A 22,955-nucleotide genomic window follows, 5' to 3' on the forward strand; every position below is an offset into this window, starting at 1 on the left:
AAAGCTCTGGGCCAGAGCTGTTCCCACCTTTGATCAGGAGAGGGCGCCCTGTCCTGTCCGATATAACAGAGCAAGGATCTCCTCTACCCCCCTTCCCACTCCCCCGGGGTCTCTCCCCGCCAAGAGAGGATTGATCCCCAGGAACCCGACGAGGGCTCTTGGGGTTGTCAGAGCACCTGCAGGGGTGAAGGACTTCTGAGCTAGACATGATCACGATCACATTTTCCTATTTAAATCCCTACAGTAATAATTAGCACATTTTGAGCACCCTCTGTCTTCCAGGGACTTTTTTTACTTTTTATGCATTATCCCATTTAATCCTCATAAAAACCCCATGAGGTAGGGGCGCCTGGGTGGTTCATTCGTTAAGCGTCTGCCTTCGGCTCAGGTCATGATTCCAGGGTCCTGCGATGGAGCCTCACATCGAGCCCCGCATGGGCTCCCTGCTCCCTGGGAAGCCTGCTTCTCCCTCTCCCACTCCCCCTGCTTGTGTTCCCTCTCTCACTGTGTCTCTCTCTGTCAAATAAATAAATAAAATCTTAAAAAAAAAAAAACTCATGAGGGAGATACTATTAATATCCCCACTTTACCAATGGAAAACAGAAAAGGTATGTTACCTATTCACACAGTTCTAAATGTCAGAACCAGGATGGGGGTCTGGCACCTGAGGCCATTCTCTTAATCCCTATACGGTTGACCCTGGAACAACAGGAGTTTGAACATCACAGGTCCACCTTATATGTGGATTTTTTTTTTTTTGATACAGCACAGTATTGTAAATGTATTTTCTCTTCCTTATGACTTTCTCTAAAAAAAATATTTATTTTTTTAAAGTAGGCTCCACACGCAACGTGGGGCTCAAACTCAAGGCCCCAAGATCAAAAGTCATATGCTCTACTGACTGAGCCAGCTAGGCACCCTTTCTTCCTTATGATTTTTTTCTCTCTTTTTTAAATTATTATTATGTTATATAAATCACCATACATTACATCATTAGTTTTTGATGTAGTGTTCCATGATTCATTGTTTGCGTATAACACCCAGTGCTCCATGCAGAACGTGCCCTTCCTTATGATTTTCTTAATAACATGTTCTTTTCTCTAGCTTACTTTATTGTAAGAATACAGTATATGAAACATATACAAAATATGTGTTAATCGACAGTTTGTTATCGGTAAGGCTTCAGTCAACAGTAGGCTATTTATAGTTAAGTTCTGGAGGAGTCAAAAGTTATACATGGATTTTTGATTGTGCCAGGGTTCAGCACTCCTCACCCCTGTGTTGTTCAAAAGTCAACTATATAGGCGCTCCTGGGTGGCTCAGTCGGTTGGGCATCGGCCTTCAGCTCAGGTCGTGGTCTTGGGGTCCTGGGATCCGGCCTGCATCAGGCTCTCTGCTCAGCGGGGAGTCTGCCTCTCCCTCTCTCTCAAATAAATGAATAAAATCTTAAAAAAAGGAGTCAACTTATAATGTTAACCCCATAAGGTAGCTATAATCACCACCGTGGGGATACAGAGGCTCAGATTTGATGAACTTACCAGAGCTCTTTTTCATGCATTCACTCTTCTTCATTCACTCAGCCTAGGCCCTCTCTGTGGCTGGCCCTAGCTGGGCAATGGTGGGGACCCAGAGATATCTCACTCCTGGGGGCTCCAAGTCTGGAGGGGTGATGTCTTTTTTTTTTTTTTTTAGATTTTAGTTATTTATTTGTGGGGCGGGGAGCACAAGCAGGGGGAGCGGCACACAGAGCGAGAAGCAGGCTCCCCGCTGAACAAGGAGCCCGATGAGGGACTCAATCCCAGGACCCTGGGATCATGACCCGAGCCAAAGGCAGACGCTTAACCGCCTGAACCAGCCACCCAGGCATCCCTGGAGGGACGATGCCTTATTCTAAAAACTTCTTTTGTTGAACTTGAACTCTCCTTCACCCTGTCCTTTAAGGCCCCAGGACAAATGAACAATTAGTAAAACTTTACTGAAAGAACCACCTCTTTTTAGTTTCATTAACTAGATGTAGGTTTCCTATCTTAGGGTTTCCTGTCATCTGTTTTTGTCTAGCTCCAACCCACAGATGCCTGCTCCTGGCCTTTATTCCCTGTCTTGACACCTGGTCTGTTCCTTTGGCTCTAAATACCATTCCCTGAGGCTGGGAAGGGCAAGGAGGCCTCTCTCTGCCTCTAGACTACCCCCAAGGCCTGAAACTCGAGGTGCATTAATCTTGTCTTTAATTCTTTGATGACTGGGGCAATTCACCACACAGTCCTGAATCTGGTTTCTTCATCTGTAAGATGGTTTTAGGAATATCCACAGCACAGGGTTGCTGTGAGAATTAAATGAAGTAAAAGAGCAGTGTGCCAGGCATGCGGAAGATACTCACGGAAGATACTCATGGCTCTTAGGACCCAGTGTGGAAGCTATAGCCTGAACTCTCCTGACTGAGCCTTTTCTGAACTGTGTGACCACAGCTGTCATGGACACTCCCCGCATCCGTTTCTTCCACTGCCAGTTCAAAAGCCTATCACCTACCTTGATTTATGTGAGGAAAAGTAGAGGAACCTAGTAAGAACTCACTAGGTGCCAGGAACTTTCTGTACACTTTCTTACTAGGTGCCAGGAACTTTCTGTACACTTTCTAATTTGATCCTCTTAATTATCTGGTGAGGTAAATTTGATGGAATCTATCATACCGATAAAGAAGTTGAACAAGCATCTAAGCCTCCAGTCTCGCCTTCATTCAGCGGGCACTCAGTGTTTGCCAAATGGGCATTTGCCCATCGTCCGAGTAGCTGCTGCTGCTGTTGAAGGCTTCCAATGTCTCCTGTCCTCCTGGTTGGTTTGCCTGGGGCCTGGACATACCCCAAAGAGGCCTGTGCCTGAAACAGCACCACCACTTTCCAGCTCTGGCCACATCACTGCTCCACTCCCCCTGTCCACACACATACCAGATACCCCAAAGCTGACCAACCATTTATTTACAGGGATGTTCCAGCCCCCAGTAGCACGGGGACAGTGTAGAAGTGGGAAGTGGAAGAGAAGTGAATGTGGGATGCAGTTGTCAAAGAAAGCTCCCTGTGGATCTCCTTCACTGGCCTCCTTGCCCTTCTAGCTCTTCATCATCCTTCACTTAACAGCCACATTGGCTCTTGAAACACAGATCTGATCATGTGCCTCCCTTGCTGCAAACTTTAGTAACTCCCTACGGCTTTTAGGATCAAGAGCAAATTCCTTAGTGTGGTATTCAACTGTCCTTCATAATCTGGTCACCCTCTACTCTAGCAAACAAGTATCTTACATTCTAGCTACACTCACTTCTTCCATGAGCTTTGCTTAACTTCCTCTTCTCTCCCTAGGCGCCATGATTTGTCCACCTCCCCACTCCACAGGAAGCTTTAGAAGTCCATCACACCTTTATTAGCATTGACCACAATGTAGTGAAATCATTTGTTATGTGTCTGTTTCCCCCACCTTCCTGGGCGCTCATTTAAGGATGGAACCCTCACCCGTTTCATTTATTTCTGAATCTCTCAGCTTAGGCCAGGGACAGACACAGTAGGAGCCCAGAAAATATTTATTGGGTTGATTTACTTGAACTGGGTTTTGAAGAATGGGCAGGATTTAGATATATCAAGAAGACATTTACAAACTGTAAGAAAAGTCTTTGAGGAAAGACTGCTGTTGTAGGGGTAGAGGCAGAGTAGCATGGCTGGGGGCAAGTAAAGAGGGAGCGACACAGTGCTAAAGACATCCAGTTTCAGGCCAAAATCTGCCCCTGTCTCCTGGGCAGCCACAGGAAAGTCTTCCAAGGTTGAGGTGGAATTGTTCTTTGTTCTTTCTAGAGATCTTTCTCACTGCAGAGACATCTTTCTTGGATGGCTTTAAACTACCCACCCCAGGCTCACCCATCTTGCCCTAAGCCCATTCTGCCTCAAAGTAATAAATCTTGACTGTTTATTCTGTTCTTCATTGTTCAGCTTTCTTTGGATCAACTTTCTAGGATGAAGTCCCAGTTTGTTCTGGATATACTGAGCTCTTTCCTGGTCCTACATCTTTGTTCTTTCTGTTCATCTGGCCTGGGATGCTTCTTTTTCTCCATCTCAGCAAACTGCACTCTGCCTATAAAGGTATTAATTAGCATCACGCTTAGGAATGCATTTGGTAACTTCTAGAGAGATGACTAAAATAATATAAGAAGAAGATTTAATTTCTAAAGTGGTACAGGAGGAAAAATGAAATAATCCAAAGAATGTTAAGAAAGCAGAGATTTAAATGGAAAATAAGCAATTGGAAAGAGGGTCAACATCATTAGTCATTAGGGAAATGTTTATGAAAACCACAACGAGATGTCACTTCATAGCCCCTACGATAGCTTAATAATTATAATGAAAGGAAAATAGCAAGTGTTGGCAAGGACATGGAGAAATTGGAACCCCCATCTACTATTAGCAGGAATGTAAAATAGTGCAGCCACTTTGGGAAACAGTCTAGCAGTTCCTCAAAAAGTTAAACATAGAGTTACTATAGGACCCCAAAAATCCACTCCTAGGTATAAACACGAGAGAATTGAAAACATACATCCACACAAAAACTCGTACACAAGTGTCCATAATAGCATGATTCATAGTAGCCACAAGGTAGAAATTCAAATGTCAATCAACTTTTGGATATATAAATGAAATATGGCTTATCCATAAAATGGAATGTTATTCTACCATAAAATGGAATGAAGTTCTGATAAGTGCTACAACATGGATGAACCTTGAAAACATTATGTTAAGTGAAAGAAGTCAGACACAAAGGCCATGTGTTGTATGATTCCATTTATAGGAAATGTCCAGATAGGCAAATTCATTGAGACAGAAAGTAGAATAGTGGTTGCCAGGGGCTGGGGGAAGGGAGAGATGCGGAATGACTGCTAATGGTCTGGGGTTGGGGTTTCTTTTTTGGGCTTATGAAAATCTTCTGGAATTAGATAGTAGTGATAGTTGCCCAACTTTGTGAATATAGTTGACCCTTGAACAATACAGGTGTTAGGGGTGCTAACCCCCCCCACAGTCCAAAATCCAAGTATAACTTTTGACTCCCCAAAACCTTAACTACTAAGAGCCTACTGTTGACCAGAAGCCTTAACACATATTTTGTATGTCATATGTATTATATACTGTAGTCTTACAATAAAATAAGCTGGAGAAAAGAATACATTACTAAGAAAATCATAAAGGAGAGAAAATACATTTACAGTACTCTACTGTATTTATTGAAAAAAATCTCTTATAAGTGGACCTACCCAATTATATGCTATTTATAAACATCATCCTTCCTTATCAAGTGGTAGGAAAAGAGGAAGGAAATCAACATTTACTGGGTGCTTACTATGTGTCAAACATGTGCACAGTCCTTTGCAAATTCCCTTATTTGACCTTTACAACAACCTTACAACAAGGGAATTTTTGTGCCCATTTTATAGACAAGAAAGCTGGGTCACAGAACACTTCAATAATTTGTGCAAGGTCTAAAAAGTAGTGAGACTGGTACTTGAACTTAGCTGTTTGACTCCAATTCTGCCACTCTTTCCAATGTACCACATAAGAAATCTAGACCATCATTCTGAAAGGAAGTCTCTTGCCCTTCCTTGATTCTGTGGTCCATAAGGGTCCTGTCTCCTCCCTGAGCACCAATGCTTCCAAGCTGCATAAGGTGAGTTCTCAGAGTATGTTTGTGAGAGACTGGGGGTTCCTAGGACAGACTTTCCTTTGCTTTGTCTCTCTTGGCCAGGGCAGAGTGTTGAGCTGTGGACCTCTCTGGGCTCCTGATGCCCAGGAGAGGGCTTGGCTCAGCAAGCTTTTGTGAGCATGCACCAAACTCCTTTTCTTTAGAGGGGAAGAAGGAAGATGATGATAATCAAAGGGGTTCAGGGGTGCCTGGGTGGCTCAGTTGGTTAAGCAACAGCCTTTGGCTCAGGTCATGATCCCAGAGTCCTGGGATCGAGCCCCACATTGGGCTCGCTGCTCCTTGGGGAGCCTGCTTCTCCCTTTCCCTCTGCCTGCCGCTACCCCTCTTGTGCTCTCTCTCTCTGTCAAATAAATAAAATGTTAAAAAAAAAAAAAACCCACAAAGGGGTGTTATGTGAATTAGGCAGAGTAAGAGTACGTGGTCCACAAAGTCCTTCCTAGGGCAGAAGTACCTGGGAATGACGAGCTTGTGGGCCACATGCCTACCAGAGAACCTAACGAGAGGTCCTCCTATGTAGAAATCATCAGAGTTATAGGAAATTTCTCCCTGTGGTACCCCTCATCCAATGTCTCTCCCTCCAGGCTTCCCACAGTATGCACTATTTAAGGATCCCAGCTCCTATATACCCGCTAGTACTTTGGACTGAATGTATTTACTTACTCATTCATAACGTACTTCTGAGCCCCATTTCTATGTCAGAATCAATGTCAGAATATTAAGAATGGGAACTCCTTGATATTTTATTTATTTATTTATTTATTTTTGAGACAGTGTACACGCATGCGCGAGGGGGGGCGGAGGAGGGGCAGAGGGAGAGAGAGAATGTTAAGCAGGTTGTATGCTCAGTGTGGAGCCCGACTCAGGACTCGATCTAACGACCCTGAGATCATGACCTGAGCTGAAATCAAGAGTTGGACGTTTAACTGACTGAGCCACCCAGGTGCCCCAGGAATTCCTTGACATTTTTAAAGAATAGGAAAAATTATCATTTATTGAGGGCTCACTGTATACTGGGTACCATACTAAATGCTTTATCTCATTTAATTCTCTCAACAACCCTAAAATTACAGTTGTTACCCTCATTTTACAGACAAGGAAACTGAATTCAGGTGTTAAGAAATTTGCCCAAGTTCACACAGCTAATAAATGGTTGGGCTCAGATTTAAACCCAGGGTTCACTGACTCAAAAGTCTCACACTTGTACTATTATTCTACTTAAGACAATAATTCACTCATTCATGGTCAAACATTTAATGTGGACCTATACTGTTTGCCTGGCCTTAGGTACACTAGAATAAATAAGTAGCAGAGAGGTTTAATCATAGTTGGGTTTCAGGACTGGAGGGTGAGAAATCAGTTTCAGTAGGGCAGTGAGGAAGCTACAGTAAACTATCCAGGGAGAGCTAATGACTTTTAATGTAAAACACAGGTAAGTGGAGGAAAGGAAGGGATGTTTGGATGCAGAAGTGGGGGGAAAGTGGCTGGAGTAAGATGTTTAAACTAGCTTTACTATTTGACCATCCATATATTTATTTTTTCCTTTGAGCATCTACTGAGCACCTACAATGTAACAGACTTCTCCTATCCATTATCTTATTTCATCTTTTTTTTTTTTTAGATTATTTATTTATTTATTTGACACAGAGAGAGACAGCGAGAGAGGGAACACAAGCGGGGGAGTGGGAGAGGGAGAAGCAGGCCCCCGGCCAAGCAGGGAACCCGATGCGGGGCTCGATGCCAGGACCCTGGGATCATGAACTGAGCTGAAGGCAGACGCCCAACGACTGAGCCACCCAGGGGCCCCTATCTTATTTCATCTTTGCAACCATTCCACATTTTGACAAATTAGTCAATTATTTCTAATCCCTTGCTACCGTCCAACACTCAGAGGGATTTAAGTTCATCTACTTTTGGGCAGAGCCCATTTCAGTTTTGTACTGATGTTCCAGGAGAAGGTGGTGGTGGAGAGGTAGCCTGAATAGGTTTTGCTTTCTGAGCACAGTCCCTGCTATTCTGTATGGGACCCTCAGTCACTAGGTCTGTTTTCTAGAACATGCTTAACCTTCCCGCCCTGTAATATCAAGTGGGGTAGGGGGAAGAAACCCAAATGACTAAGATGCAGCTCTGACCTCTAAGAGCCTGGGCACAGAAGACAGAAAAGTAAATAATAGGATACAAAGTGACAAGGCTGTAACAGAAGCCTGCCCAAGCATTAGCCCAACTCTCTGAGAGAGATCTGGGAATGCATCCCAGAGAAGGTGGGAATATTTGAACCAGGCCTTTAAGAATAAATAGGAGTTCCTAAAGTGCAGGTCGTTAAGAAGTTCCAAGAATCCTCATTTGTAACACAGCCTACGCTGAGCCATTTCCTTAGGGCATGCTTATAGCGCCTATTCTAGGGATTCAGAGAGGGAAAGGTTGTGATGGGGCCGGCATGGGTTGGGAAACCAGGAGGCCAGGTTTTGGGGCCTCAGAGCAGGGGCAGGCAAGCTACTCAAAGAGACAGACCTCCCGGGAGAGCCCTCCAGCTCCGCACGTGGTCTGGCCAGGAAGTGCGGGCAGGACTACGGGGAAGCGTTCCCATCACCGCCCGCGGACTGGGGCTAGGAAAGGGTAGAATAGTTACCATGCCATCCTGGAGCCTCCCTTCTGATTGGCCCGAGTTTCAGCAGCCCGACTGTCTCGGCTCCAAGGCAGGGGGCGGAGCCTGGGTATAGCGTCACCACCTTTCCCCCACACCCCGCCCAGTGCACCCCAACGCAGCCACTCACAAGCCCACTTCGAGGGGGCCCTGTATGACATCACGACTCTCCCCCAGCCAATCGCGGCAGAGAGGGGCGAGACTCCATGTCCCTCCCACCGCCCCTCCCCTTTCCTCTCCGTAACTCCTTATGTCCCTCCTCTTCCCCCTCTCCCCTTCTCCCAAAGACCGCCCTCACGTTCGGTTTCAAAAGACTCGTTGCCCAATGAATAACAGGGCGGGCTTAGAGTGGCGGAAGTGTCTGCCAATGCGCAGACAGCGAGGGCGGAGCGCCCGGAGCGAGCCTCTGACGGCGGGCGGCGTGTGACGCAGTCGGGCCCTCTGCGCGCTGCGCCCGAAGCGGCGGTCGGTGGCGGTGGTGGTAGCGGCGGCGACGGTTTCGTGGCGGCCGCGCGCTGCTCTCTGAGCGGCGGGTGGCGGACGGGCCGAGGCCTTCACTCCTGACACTTCCCTTCTTCTGCCGCACCGCGGTAAGTCGGGAACCCAGGCGGTGGCGGCCCCGGACCGACAGGCTCCTCCTCCACTCAGGGCGGGCGGGTGCGCGGGGCGTCCCAGGCCCTCCGCGCGGAAGTCTCGCGCCCCGGCGCGCACCTTCTGCCCTGAGGGAGGGGGCGGGGCGCGCTACCCTGCGGCCCCGAGGCTGGGCTCTTGGGCGCTAGGAGAGACTCGAGATTCGTGGAGTCTGTGCCCCGGGGTCTCCCGTGGCAGCCTACGCGGAGGGAGCGTCCATGTATCTGGTGGTACTCATTCGTTTGCCCGACGGTGATTAGGTGGGCGGGCCCTTTGCGGGGGCAGCGTCTTAGTACCCTGAGTAGGGTCTCCCTAGCACTTCCTTGACCATCGTGCTGGATGGGCTTTAATTTGCCTTTGGCGTCTCCACGGGGGAAATTTGTAGCCCGAGGTTTAGGGTGGGTGGGTCGGGAGTTTGTTAGCTTTTTAAAATAATATCTGAGAGTTAAGGTCGGTTTAGTGGAGTAAAAGGTTATTTTCTGTCCTCCCACGTGGACTAGATGAGAAAGATGGGATTTCTGGATTACTATGGCCATAGAGACCTTAGAAATTAAGCCAATCCCCCTACCGTACATCACGTGCAAGTTTTATAGATGGAGAAACTGAGGTCCAGAGAACGGACGGGATTAGCCAATACCAGATGTGACTCAGTCTAGAAATTTTTCTCCTGTATCACTCTCCCTGGGTGTTCCAGCCTCCCATTATTTGAAGGTTCCCTCTGGAGGTTGGGGGCGGGGAGCATTCGGTAGTTAGAAGCAGTCTTTGATAGCGTTTCCGATCTGGTTGGTACCACTTCTGTTTGTGTAAAGGCAGAAGCTTCATTTGCGGTACCGTAACGTAAACCGTGAGAACTAAAGAGTTGGCGGAAGAATGTCAGTGATGTAAATGTATTGGAAACGAATCCATAAGACTACATGTCTGGCTAATTTCCTATTCCAAATCTGAAATATTTATTTGTGTCAGCTGCTGGGGACTCAGAAGAAAGAATCCAATTCGTGACTCATAACAGTATTGGAATAGGAAGCAGGAAGTACAGACAAAACTTAGAAAGATAGGCAGTGGTAATTTTGTGGTTCTTATACCTTGGAACTCATGGCTCCTTTGGTACTGAATTCAAAGTATTGTAGTAGGATAAGGTGAGAAAGTGAAACTATGGAAGAAGAAACTAACTGGAAGAAAGAAAAGAGCAGTGATCATTCCCTGTGACAGTCTTATAAAGGGAAGTGCTTGTTAACTGGGTGACAGATGATATGTTTACGTGGTGGAAGAAGTTAGGATATTAAAAAACAAAACCAGAACTTGGACAAATTGGAGGTACTGGGAAATACTTTGATAGAATTATTTTTTCACTCTTCATTAAGATTTGAGGAAATTGAATTAAAAAGTCGCCACTTTGGTCTGTTCACACTGGTGAGATCGTCACTTTGTTCCTGTTTAGATGACAAAGCAAAAACTGAAAACTAGTGTGTAAGAGCAGAAGAGTACAGTAGTCTAAACACAGAGATGTGAACAGAGTATATTTTCTGTGACATTTTCTCAGTTCAAGCATCACCCTCTTCTGGGAAGCCTTTCCTGGCATTCTGTCTCCTGCAAGCTTCCATAACACTTATTTGATACTTCTATTTATAGCACAAATCATTTTGTATTTTAGCTGTTTATCTTACTAGACTGTGGTAAAATATATTTGTCTTATCTTTTTTTAAGATTTATTTATTTAATTTTTTTTTTTAAGATTTTATTTATTTGAGAGAGAGAAGAGAGCACATGAGAGGGGGGAGGGTCAGAGGGAGAAGCAGACTCCCCACCGAGCAGGGAGCCCGATGTGGGCCTTGATCCCGGGACTCCAGGATCATGACCTGAGCTGAAGGCAGTTGCCCAACCAACTGAACCACCCAGGCACCCTATTTATTTATTTTAGAAAAAGGGAAAGAGAGAGAGGGAAGGAGGGAGAGGGAGAGAGAGAATCCAAGCCGACTCCCTGCTGGTGCGGAGCCATGTGGGGCTCAGAATCACAATCCTGAGATCATGACCTTAGCTGAAATCAAGAGTTGGATGCTTAACCGACTAGCCTCCCAGGCGCCCCTGTCTTACCTTTGTATTCAGGTTGCTTGGCACATAGTAGGCATTCAGTGTTTACTTGAAGGGATAAAGAAATACGGAACAGCTAAACCTAAAAATAGTCTGTAAAAAGACTGGGTATATGTGTGCTCCGGAAAAACGGGGCCTAGATTAGAGGACTCATACCGTTCATACATTACATGGTACTTTGGTACCTGACTTTATTCATGTCTACTAGCTCCTAGATAGCTAAGAACAAATAGAACTTTTAGGGAACCAAATTCACAGCTTGGAAGAAATTGGGTATATTATTTTATTGTGATATTTTTATTGTAGCAATTAACCTAAGAATTAAGGGATACAAGTTGTGATGTTTAATTTCTAACAGAGTGCACATCTGTAATTATGCAATTTGTCGAAAGATTAGGTGACTAAGAAATTTTAGGAGATTTAACAATATAGGTAGTAGAGGTAAGGTATGTATACAGTGTTTCTTGAGAATTTGGTGCATTTCTTTGGGTTTGGTATTGAACCTAAGTATTTGGCATAGCATGTCTCTAGAGAAGATTTTTCAGCCTCTGCACTGTTGACGTTTTGGGCCAGATAATTCTTTTTGTCTGGGAGCTATGTTTTGTATTGTAGGGTGTTCAGCAGCGTTCCCCACATCTACCCATTAGATACCCATAACACCCCCTCCCCGAGTTGTAACAATCAGGAAGGTCTCCAAATATTGTCACATGTCCACTGGGAGGCAAAATTGCCCTGATTGAGAGATCACTGCTTTTGAGAAAACATTACCAATATTTCAGTAATGCCATAACTTTATCTTGCCTGGTGTGTGCTTGTAAAGTCAGCTAATAAATTGCATCTTTTTCTTTTTTTTCAAGATTTTATTTATTTGACAGAGAAGGGGGGGAGAGCAAGCACAAGCGGGGGAGCGGCAAGCCGAGGGAGAAGCAGGCTCCCTGCTGAGCAAGGAGCCCATGTGGGCCTGTGGGGCTCGATTCCAGGACCCTGGGATCACGACCCAAGCTGAAGGCAGCCGCTTAACCGACTGAGTCACCCAGGTGCCCCTAATAAATTGCATCTTGATAAACTGTCCTTTAAAGTTATCAAAATCTGGAATTGTTTCAGGAAGCTGAAAAGCTAAGAGTCCTAGAGTCTCTCTTATTTTTGTGGTAGCCTTCCTTTCTCTGGGATAGAAACCAAGGTCTTGTTTGAAAGGGGATAGGCCATTGGGAAAATAAAGCAATATTTATTTCTCTTTTTGTGGAAGAGGGCAAAAAGAGTTTGTAGTTGAATTGATGTAATTAAATGTGGTGCTGTGGGATTCCATTATCTTTCCATTTCACTGATACAGTTACATGCATTGATCGGAGTCTTGTCCCATTGTACTGACACTGCGAATTGTCATATTGAAGAGTTTGTACTTAATTCAGCGTAATTGCAGTTTTGTAGTAGAGAAATAAAAATTATTAAAATACAGCTCTAATTAGCTAAGTCTGATACAGTGAGTTTAAGCTGGTGGGTAGTAGGGTAAATTGGAAGATGTGAAACTTGAGTCTGGCAGATGAATTAGAAGACTATAACAATAGTCTAGTATAGCAGTTGTCAAAATTTGAGGTCTTTGGACTCCTTTATACTTTTAAAAATTACTGAAGATTCCAGACAGCTTTTGTTATGTGGGTTATATCTACTCATATTTACTATACTAGAAATTAAAGTTTTAAAAGATAATATTGACTTAAAAAATAATAAACTCATTTGTTAATATAACAATTTTATGAAAAATTGCTAAATTTAGTGACAAGGGTGGTGGCATTTTACGTGTTTGTAAATCTCTTTGATGTCTGGCTTAGTAGGAGATCACTGGACTTGCAGATCTTTTGCATTCACAGTTGATAAGTTGTTTCGGTTGAAGTATGGGAAGAAAATCCCAGCCTCATACAGATAAGTAGATGAAAAAGAAGAATTTTTTTTTTAAGATTTTATTTATTTATTTGACAGAGAGATAGCCAGAGCAGGAACACAAGCAGGGGGAGTGGGAGAGGGAGAAGCAGGCTTCCCGTGGAGCAAGGAGCCCGATCCAGGGCTCGATCCCAGGACCCTGGGATCATGACCTGAGCCGAAGGTAGGCGCTTAACAACTGAGCCACCCAGGCGCCCCTACACTCAAATGTTTCTAAAAATTTGTTGCAGTGTGGAATCTGAAGCCATATTATTAAAGATTTTATTTATTTGAGAGAGAGCACACGCACGCACAGAGCAGGAGGGAGGGAGAGAGGGAGAAGCAGATTCCCTGCTGAGCAGGGAGCCCGATGCAGAACTCCATGCGGAACTCAGGGGATCCAAGACTCTGGGATCAAGACCTGAGCTGAAGCAGAGGCTTAACTGAATGAGCCACCCAGGCGCCCTGAAGCCATATTCTTGAACTTAGTCCGGTGTTACATTAAAATTCATTGGTTTGTCTTGCACTTTGGATATTTACTCATGCATGATTTTATGACATCATACATTGGTTGTTTAGAAATCATTGGTTCACTGGGTTATGTATGACAGATTTAATTATACAGTTAACATTTTCACCCATCTCATCAGATAAGTCTTTTGAGAATGAGCTGACAAGGGGCGCCTGGGTGGCTCAGTCGTTAAGCATCTGCCTTCGGCTCGGGTCATGATCCCAGGGTCCTGGGATCAAGCCCCACATTGGGCTCCCTGCTCGGCGGGGAGCCTGCTTCTCGCGCTCCCACTCCCCCTGCTTGTGTTCCCTCTCTCGCTATGTCTCTATCTGTCAAATAAATAAAATCCTTTAAAAAAGAATGAGCTGACAAGCTCATAGTGGCAGACATAATTCTAATTTTCATTTCAAATCTGAATAACCATAGTTTTGTCATTTATTCTCTGAAGTAAAAATGGTGTTCCATGAAAAATCAGCTGGTTCAGCCTTCTACTAAGGTAATCACACAGGTGTTATTCTTTGAGATAGCCCTTGTATTTCCATATACAGAAGTGCTTTTGAGTAGTTCCCATTTCATCTCAAACAATAATCACAGAATATTTAAAAATGTACTGAAATGTCAAGAATTAATACAATCACTAATTTTTACAACTTCATCAAAGGCATTCAAGTGAAAGTGTATTTTTTGTGTGTGTTGTGTGTGGCAGTGAAGAATTCAGTGACTGTTTTATAGTTTGGGTCATTGTCCTGATTCATGCTCAGGGCCCAGCAGTTTTATACACCATTGCTTTTGCACCCCAGTGCTGAGGTTAGTACAGTTAAAAAAAAAAAGGTAAATAATGTCTTAGTATTATTATGAAAATAGTTTTGACTTCATGGACACCCTGGAAGAGGATTCAAGGACTTTTAGGGGCCTTCAGACCTCACTTTCAGAATCACTAGGAAGGACAATGATTTTTCACATTGGTTCTTTGAAAGCACTCAGCTGGTAGGGTTCTACTGCACCTATTCCTCTTTACTTCAGCCAGAGCAGCTTCTGCTTATATCTGTTTTATGTGTTGGGTTCCGTAGCTAAAAATATTTGAAAACCACTAATTAAGGGAAGAAAGAATTGACTGAATTAGGACTCTTGTTCAGGAAGGGAACAGTTCAATCCTTCATGAATGCATGTTGCACTCACTCATCACTTCATACCTTATTTATTTTCACATGCTCCTTTGACCTGTGGTATCTACACACCTAAGCTTTTTTTTTTAAGATTTTATTTATTCGTTTGAGACAGAGAGATAGAGAGAACACAAGCAGGGGGAGCAGCAGAGGGAGAGGGAGAAGCAGACTCCCCGCTGAGCAGGGAGCCTGACGCGGGGCTCAATCCGAGGACCCTGGGATCATGACCTGAGCCAGAAGGCAGACGCTTAACCATCTGAGCCACACAGGTGCCCCCACACCTAAGCTTTCTTGGTGGACTAAGCTTCTTAAGAAATAGGTGAATGGATTTGTAGATTAAAGGTGACTTGCTGCGAATGAGACTAGGGATGTGAGATGAGTGGAAGAGAATGAATGATCAGAGTGACCTCAGTGTGCGTATGGAGTGGGTGTTTGTTTTTTGTTGTTTACAGTGGTATTTTATGGTTGTATTAAATGGTCAGTAGAGGACATTGAAGTATTGGGAAATCATTTTATGTATGGTGTTCTAGCTAGGCATTGAGCAGTCAAGGCTTAGAGCGAGGGAAAATTAATGTGCATTTTTCTAACTAAAAATATTTGTTGAAAAGCTAAATAAAAACCTGCTTTTGGGTGTAGAGATTACTTTAAAAAATTTAAAAATCTTTAAAAACAAATCTTTTGAGGAGCTGTAGTTTGAGGCATCTTTGTCCTTCAGTGTAGGCCGGAAAATCCCTGTTGTTCAATTGTAGACATAGAGGTCTAAGAGGTTGAATATCATGACAAGTACAGTTACACAGTAGCAAATGGCAGGGTTTCTTAAATTCCTTTTTAACTTTTTATTTTGAGTTAATTTTAGATTTACAGAGAATTGCAAAGATAGTAAGTGGTGGAGAGTTTTAAATACAGATTTGTCTTACTCCAAAGTTGATGTACTCTTTTCACTACTTCTGTTTGTCAAATGAAGATTATGTTAAGAAAATGAAAATATTGGTCAGCACTGTGAGGAAAGGAGCTCTATTAAATAATATAGATTATTTTAAATTAATTTACACCCTAATGGAAGAAATTGAGCAAAATCCAGGTGCTTTTTACCAGAGCAGCAAACAGTTCATACACTCAAGTGGCAGGTATGACAGCAAATATATTGCATAACTAAAAGCAGCTGGGAGGCATTAGTTTACGTAATTGGGTTTGGAAAGGGGGAGGGGAAGGGGATGTGTTTTTATACTGATAAAGAGTCTGAAGGGTCTAATCTGGGACAGTTGTGGAATAGTGAGGCTTGAACGGCAATTTTTATTTTTTATTTTTTTAAGATTTTATCTATCTATTTGGGGTAGAGAGCATGAGAGGGGAGAGGGTCAGAGGGAGAAGCAGACTCCCTGCTGAGCAGGAGCCCGATGTGGGACTCAACCCTGGGACTCCAGGATCATGACCCGAGCTGAAGGCATTCACTTAACCAACTGAGCCACCCAGGTGCCCCTTATTTTTTATGTTTATTTTTTTATTTTTAAATAATCTCTGCACCCAGTGTGGGGCTTAAATTTACAACCTCGAGATCAAGAGTCGCATGCTCTACTCAGGTGCCCCAGCAATTTTTCTTTTCCTTTTTTTTTTAAATTTTTTTAAAATTTTTTTATTTTTGAAGATTTTATTTATTTATTTCACAGAGAGAGACACAGCGAGAGAGGGAACACAAGCAGGGGGAGTGGGAGAGGGAGAAGCAGGCTCCCCGCAGAGCAGGGAGCCCAATGCGGGACTTGATCCCAGGACCCTGGGATCATGACCTGAGCCGAAGGCAGTCGCTTAACCAACTGAGCCACCCAGGCCCCCCTCCTTTTTTTTTTTTTAAAGATTTTATTTATTTATTTATTTGAGAGAGAGAGAGAAACAGCATGAGAGGAGAGAGGGTCAGAGGGAGAAGCAGGCTCCCCGCTGAGCTTGGAGCCCAATGTGGGACTCGATCCCGGGACTCCGGGACCATGACCTGAGCTGAAGGCAGTCGCTTAACCAACTGAGCCACCCAGGCGCCCTCTTTTCGTTTTTTTTTAAGAGTTGATTTATTTTGGGGCGCCTGGGTGGCTTGATTGGTTAAGCGTCTGCCTTAAGCTCAGGTTGTGATCCCAGAGTCCTGGGATCGAGCCCCACGTTGGGCTCCCTGCTTCTCCCTCTCCTCCCTGCTCCTGCTCTCTCTTGCTATCTCCCTCTCTCTCAAATAAATAAATAAATAAATAAATAAAATCTTTAAAAAAAAAAAAACAGAGGGAGAAGTAGGGAGCCCGATGCGGGGCTCGATCCCAGGACCCTGGGATCATGATCTGGGCCAAAGGCAGACGCTTAACAGACTGAACCACCCAGGCGCCCCAAGATTTTATTTTTTTATGTAATTGCTACACCCACCTTGGAGCTCAAACTTACAGCTCCAAGATCCAAGAGTCACACACTCCATCAACTGACCCAGCCAGGTGCCCCTGAACAGCAATTTTTAGAAAGAAAAAGGGGCGCCTGGGTATCCCGGCTCAGTGGGGAGTCTGCTTCTCCCTCTCCCTCTGCTGCTCCCCCTGTTTGTGCTCTGTCACTCTCTCTGTCAAATAAATAAAATAAAAATCTTTAAAAAGCAAAAAAAAGAAAAAGGGATATAGTTTTTAGAGAAAAGCGAATGTTCTAACAAAGGGAATGGCTTGATCTGGGATTGATCATAGGAAGGATACAGTAAAACAAGAGGATAGCAGGTGGTTTTGCTGGGATGTGATATTAGGTGATTAAGACTAAGCTAACTTCTTGGAATTCTGCCTAACTCTCCCATAAACTAACTTCTTGGAATTCTTCCTAACTCTCCCACCCTCTTCTATTCAAGGCAAAAATCAACAGTTATTTTTCCATTCAGTTTAACTGTGGATGATAATTCCTGCCTATTCTAGTATTTTTGTGAAGATTAGATGAGAGGATATATGAAGTACTTTGTAAATTTGGGAAGTACTAGTTCATTACTCTAACATTTATTGTTTTGCTCTTTACTGAGTTTGATACAAAGGAATTCAGTGAAGTGGAGAGGAAAATACTTCCCAGTTGTGTAACTTTCTGTTGTCAGAGAGCAGCAAGCTTGCCTAGTCATTCAGATAGTGCTTAAAGTTGGCAATTGCTGGGTTGTTACCATGTTTCAGGGTCTCTCCACCACTTTTCATTGTCATTGTTTGTCATTGTTCCCAGAGTTCACAAAACACACAAAAGTTGGATGTATATCAGTTTATTAAGCTTCATTTGGGATAGTTGGGGAATACTGGACTACTGATGTCTGTTATTAAGGCTAAGGCTACCTCTTTCTTATATCTGACAGTTGTGTTTTTTTTTTTTTTTTGAAGACTATATTTATTTGACAGAGGGAGACACAGCGAGAGTGAACACAAGCAGGGGGAATGGGAGAGGGAGAAGCAGGCTTCCTGCCGAGCAGGGAGCCCGATGCGGGGCTCAATCCCAGGACCCAGGACCATGACCTGAGCCAAAGGCAGACGCTTAACAACTGAGCCACCCAGTCACCCCAGTTTTTTTTTTTTTTTTTTTTTTTTTTTACAATTTTATTTATCCATTTGAGAGAGTGAGAGCTTGCAAGGTGGGGGGAGGGGCAAAGTGAGAGGGAGAAGCAGACTCACTGGTGAACTGGGAGCCTGTTGCGGTCTCGGGGCTCCATCCCAGGACCCCGAGATCACGACCCGAGCCAAAGTCAGATGCTCAACTGACTGAGCCACCCAGGCAGCCCCTCTTGTATCTGACCGTCTGAATTACTAATTAGAAGATTGAGCACAGGGACCCCTGAGTGGCTCAGTGGGCTAAGTGCTTGACTCTTGATTTGATCTCAGCTCAGGTCTTGATTTCAGGGTGGTGAGTTTAAGCCATATTGGGCTCCACGCTGGGTGTGGAGCCTACTTAAAAAGAAGATCAGCACAAAGAACAAAGTAATTATTTAAGGGCATTGTCTCTTCCTGTATAGGACTATTTCATTTTAATTTTTTCTTTCTTAATATGTCTTACAAAAAAAAAATTTTTGCAGTGAGTATAAGTACATCCATCCATAAAGAAAGTGGTTAATCTTTTCAGGAAAATTCATCTAGGCCACATAAATTGTCATTCCGTAAGAGTGAGCAGTTACCTTTCTGATAATTAGAACTGTCATGTTTGCCAGAGAAGTGTCTCTTTCCCCTGATAGTGCTGGATTAATACTGCCAAATTTTGGTTTTATAGCCTTCTTTTTTTTTTTTTTTAAAGATTTTATTTATTTGACAGAGCACAAGCAGCGGGGGAGAGAGCGGGAGAAGCAGGCTCCCTGCTGAGCAAGAAGCCCGATGCGGGAATTAATCCCAGGACCCTGGGATCATGACCCAGGCCTAAGGCAGCAGCTTAACCGACTGAGCCACCCAGGGGTCCCTATAGCTTTCTTATTTATAGTGAATGTAAAGTCATTTTTCCTTTTAGTTGTCAGTGTTCTTTCTCTAGGAGTTCTGGGCTCTCTACGCACAGCTAATAGTCAAAAGTAGCTTTGTGATCATGCTCAATTTCACCATTTGTATAATAGGGATCAAAATACCTACCTCTTTGGATTCTTGGGAGGTTTATATGAGATAATTTGTAAAATGTACTTAGGCCAGTGCCTGGGACATAGTAAGAATTCAAATGTTAGCTAGTATTTCCGTTTGGGCCAGGTTAATATATTTAAAAGGATAAAGACTTGAATGTATGATGTGCCTTTAAACTTTTTTTTTAAGATTTTATTTATTTATTTGAGAGAGAGAATGAGATAGAGCGAGACAGCATGAGAAGGGGGAGGGTCAGAGGGAGAAGCAGACTCCCCGCCGAGCAGGGAGTCCGATGCGGGACTCGATCCCGGGACTCCAGGATCATGACCTGAGCCGAAGGCAGTGGCTTAACCAACTGAGCCACCCAGGCGCCCTAAACTTTTTTTTTTTGATATGCCTTTGAACTTGAATAGATTTAGAAGTTCCACACATAGCAATCTCTAGGATTACTCCCCCCTCTTTTTTTTTAAGAGAGGGGGGGAGATCGCTAGCGTGAGGGGGGTGGGGCAGAGGGAGAGAATATTTTTATTTTTTTTAAAGGTTATTTATTTATTTGACAGAGAAAGACACAGCGAGAGCAGGAACACAAGCAGGGGGAGTGGGAGAGGGAGAAGCAGGCCTCCCGCGGAGCAGGGAGCCCGATGCGGGGCTCGATCCCAGGACCCCGGGATCATGACCCGAGCCGAAGGCAGACGCCCAACGACTGAGCCACCCAGGCGCCCCTCTTTTTTTTTTTTTTTTAAGATTTTATTTATTTATTTGACAGAGACACAGAGAGAGGGAACACAAGCAGGGAGAGTGGGAGAGGGAGAAGCAGGCTTCCCACGGAGCAGGGAGCCCGATGTAGGGCTCGATCCCAGGACCCTGGGATCATGACCTGAGCCGAAGGCAGTCACTTAACGACTGAGCCACCCAGGCGCCCTGGGAGAGAGAGAATCTTAAGCAGGCTCCATGCCCAACATAGAGCCAGACACAGGGCTCAATCTCACAACCCCAAATCGTGACTGAGCCAAAATCAAGAGTCACATGCTCTACCAACTGAGCTAGCCAGGCACCCCTACATTTTTTTTTTTTTTTCTGGCTACAAATTTATTCAACACAAAACATCTCCAACTTTACTGAGGTGGCTGACCACGTCCACGACCAAATCCGCCTCTAAACTGGAACTCAGTTGCTGACGCAGCCCCGGCCTCAGCTTTCTTGTCGGCACCAGGGGGCACAGCGCTTCGTCTGTAGGTGTGTCTGTCAGTTTCCCCTCGTGTGAGTCTTGCAGGTCGCTCTCCCTCCAGACCTTTGGGCCGTGGTCGGCCAGTCTCAGGGTGGCTGCGGCGCAGAGTGGCAGGCACAATCTCGGGGGGCAGGTGGAGGTAATCACGGAGATATTGGATGCCCTCGTTAGTAAGGTACCAGTAGAAATGTCTCCAGGCAAACTGTTCCTTTACGTAGCCTCGTGATTTGAGAGACTGCATGGCCTTCATGACGTGAAGGTTGGGCACATTCTTGTCTGCCAGCTCAGGGTGTTTGGGCATGTGGACATCCTTCTTGACCACCATCACTCCCTCCTTGAAAAGGAGTTCATAAATGGCAATTTGGTTCTTCTTGGGCATCAACACCTCGGCGGCTGCTATGTCTGGGGCCGGGGCTGGAAAGCTTTTTTTTTTTTTTAATAGAAAAATAGTGCAGATTATCTGCATCCTCTAGATCTTTTTTGTTGTTGTTGCTGGTAATAGAAGAAATAAACACGATGGAAAAGTTTGGGTCCTCTGAATTCTTTGTCCCAGATACCATTTACCTGCCTTTCTCCAGAGGCCACCACTTTCATGTATTTCTTCTAGTCTCCCTTTTTACTCTTACTATGAATAAGAGTGTATTGTCTTTTCTATTTTACATAATCTGCCAAATGTATCTTTTTGCAGTTTGCTTTTTTTCATTAAACATCTTTTACTTGAAATAACTCTCTAGGATAACTTTGTCCAAATATTCTGGTGGTGTCCTCTTCTTGATACCGTATCCTGGCTACATATGTAGCAGAGTGCTCTGGTTTACTTCTGTAGTTGGATAATTTAAGGTTAATGACATCTACCTAATGAACTAGTAAGTTCATTTATTATATGCTTATCATATGAGGGAAGCTGAGCTTTGGTGTTAAAATACAAGGCCAGATAGGATAAGTACACAAATACCCATTCTTACCTGTGTACCTTATTTATCCTGATGCTTATTTCCTCTCTTGTCTTTCTAGTCCCCCAAGGTCCAGTTCACATTCTAAATCCCCACAAATTTTTCCTCATATTTCCTATTCACATTCTGACCTACATTTGACTTCCTGTTGTGCTTCCTGACCCTTACTGCTCTTCCAGTTTTAAATGTATGGGTCCTTCCTCTGATTATATCAGAAGTTACAGACTCAAACTCAAAATGTTTTTCTGACCTAGCCCTATTTTAAATGTTATCAGCTAGTTTGAGATAATATAAATGCATACGTAAACATTTCTGCATACATGCATATATATATATGTGAAATAGATCATATATATAACAAACCAAACAACTGTTTGCTGGTTGTATCCAGCCATTTTGTGATCTCTTCCTTTTTGCAACCTCTTAAATGACAAATTCTACCAAGAATCTTCCCTTTCATGGTTTCCTTTTGTTCTGAGAATTCATCACACTTGATTTTAAGTTAGAAGTTACTTCTAAAATACGTTGATCATACAGCCTTTGTTTAAAAAACACATTAGTGGTTATTGTCATTAATTTAGAAAATGAGTACACTTGACCCTCCAACAACAAGGGTTTGAACTGCACATGTCCACTTACACATGGAATTGTTTCAATAAATACGGTACAGCACTATAAATGTATTTTCTCTTCTTTATGACCTTCTTAATATTTCTTTTCTGTAACTTACTTTACTGTAGTGCAGTACATAATGTACATAACATACAAAATATGTGTTAACTATTTATGTTATTGGTAAGGCTTCTAGTCAACAGTGGGTTATTAGGTACTTAAGTTTTGGGGGCACCAGAAGTTCTAAAACCTGCATTGTTTAAAGGTCAACTGTATATGTTTCAGACCCTTTGTTAGTTTCTGGGATAGTAAACCAATGATACTGTCTCTATCCTGGAGAAGTTTATTGTGTATTGGGGAGGGTTGGAGGTTTCAAAGGTTGAGCTCCTTGGAAAGTAGACTCTGAATTAGAGAGAGTGTTGCATGAGTTTTGTTACAGAGTGCTTTGGGATCACCACCTTGGGAGAGAAGAGGAATGGGCTGAGGGAGAAATTGAGTTGTGATACTATCTTAATGAAGGCCTCAGCCAATCCTGTGGAGAATGTGAAGCTGGGAACACCCTTTAGAATTAGATTAAGTTGGGGTAAAGGGCCCTGATTTTGCATATGGAGTACCCTAGGAAGAGGATATGACACTGAGTAAGGCAGCTCTTACAGTGGAGGCAGTTCTGAAGAGGATCAACAGCTGAGTGTTATCTTTTGGTAGTACTGCTCAGAAGCTGGGACTACAAATCCCAGGTATTTGGTATTATCACAGTGTCCACCATAAAGAGTCAGAGTCAAGATGAATACTTATAAACGAATCATGTGTTGTGTAAGCTCGGAGGAATGACTGACTAATTGCTAGAAGGAGCTATGAAAGCTTATGGAAGGGATGACGCTTGAGCTAGGTTTTTTGTTTTTTAAGATTTT

General features: G+C 43.7%; 2 protein-coding genes across 5 annotated transcripts in view; one reads left to right on the forward strand and one right to left on the reverse strand.

The window, feature by feature from the left end:
* The first annotated feature begins 8,829 nt into the window (after window positions 1-8,829).
* Window positions 8,830-22,955, forward strand: part of NUP98 (nucleoporin 98 and 96 precursor) — a 119,958-nt gene continuing 105,832 nt past the window's right edge. For 3 of the 4 annotated variants that reach the window (XM_021704644.2, XM_021704645.2, XM_021704646.2), the window contains exon 1: window positions 8,942-8,961. The gene's annotated coding sequence lies outside the window, so the exon portion shown is untranslated. Of the gene's footprint in view, window positions 8,962-22,955 lie in introns of all 4 variants that reach the window. The other variant, XM_021704647.2, reaches the window with a different exon arrangement.
* LOC110593425 (40S ribosomal protein S10-like) lies at window positions 20,317-20,895 on the reverse strand. Its single transcript, XM_044919327.1, has one exon. It carries the CDS (start codon window positions 20,856-20,858, stop codon window positions 20,367-20,369), a length of 492 nt encoding a protein of 163 aa, XP_044775262.1. The 5' UTR covers window positions 20,859-20,895; the 3' UTR covers window positions 20,317-20,366.

Source organism: Neomonachus schauinslandi, chromosome 11 (assembly GCF_002201575.2).
Source record: "Neomonachus schauinslandi chromosome 11, ASM220157v2, whole genome shotgun sequence".
Taxonomy (NCBI): Eukaryota; Metazoa; Chordata; class Mammalia; order Carnivora; family Phocidae; genus Neomonachus; species Neomonachus schauinslandi.

What these genes read in the sequence shown, in the direction of transcription:
- LOC110593425 (XM_044919327.1), bottom strand. Translation starts at nt 20,858, where the DNA reads ATGCCCAAGAAGAACCAAATTGCCATTTATGAACTCCTTTTCAAGGAG.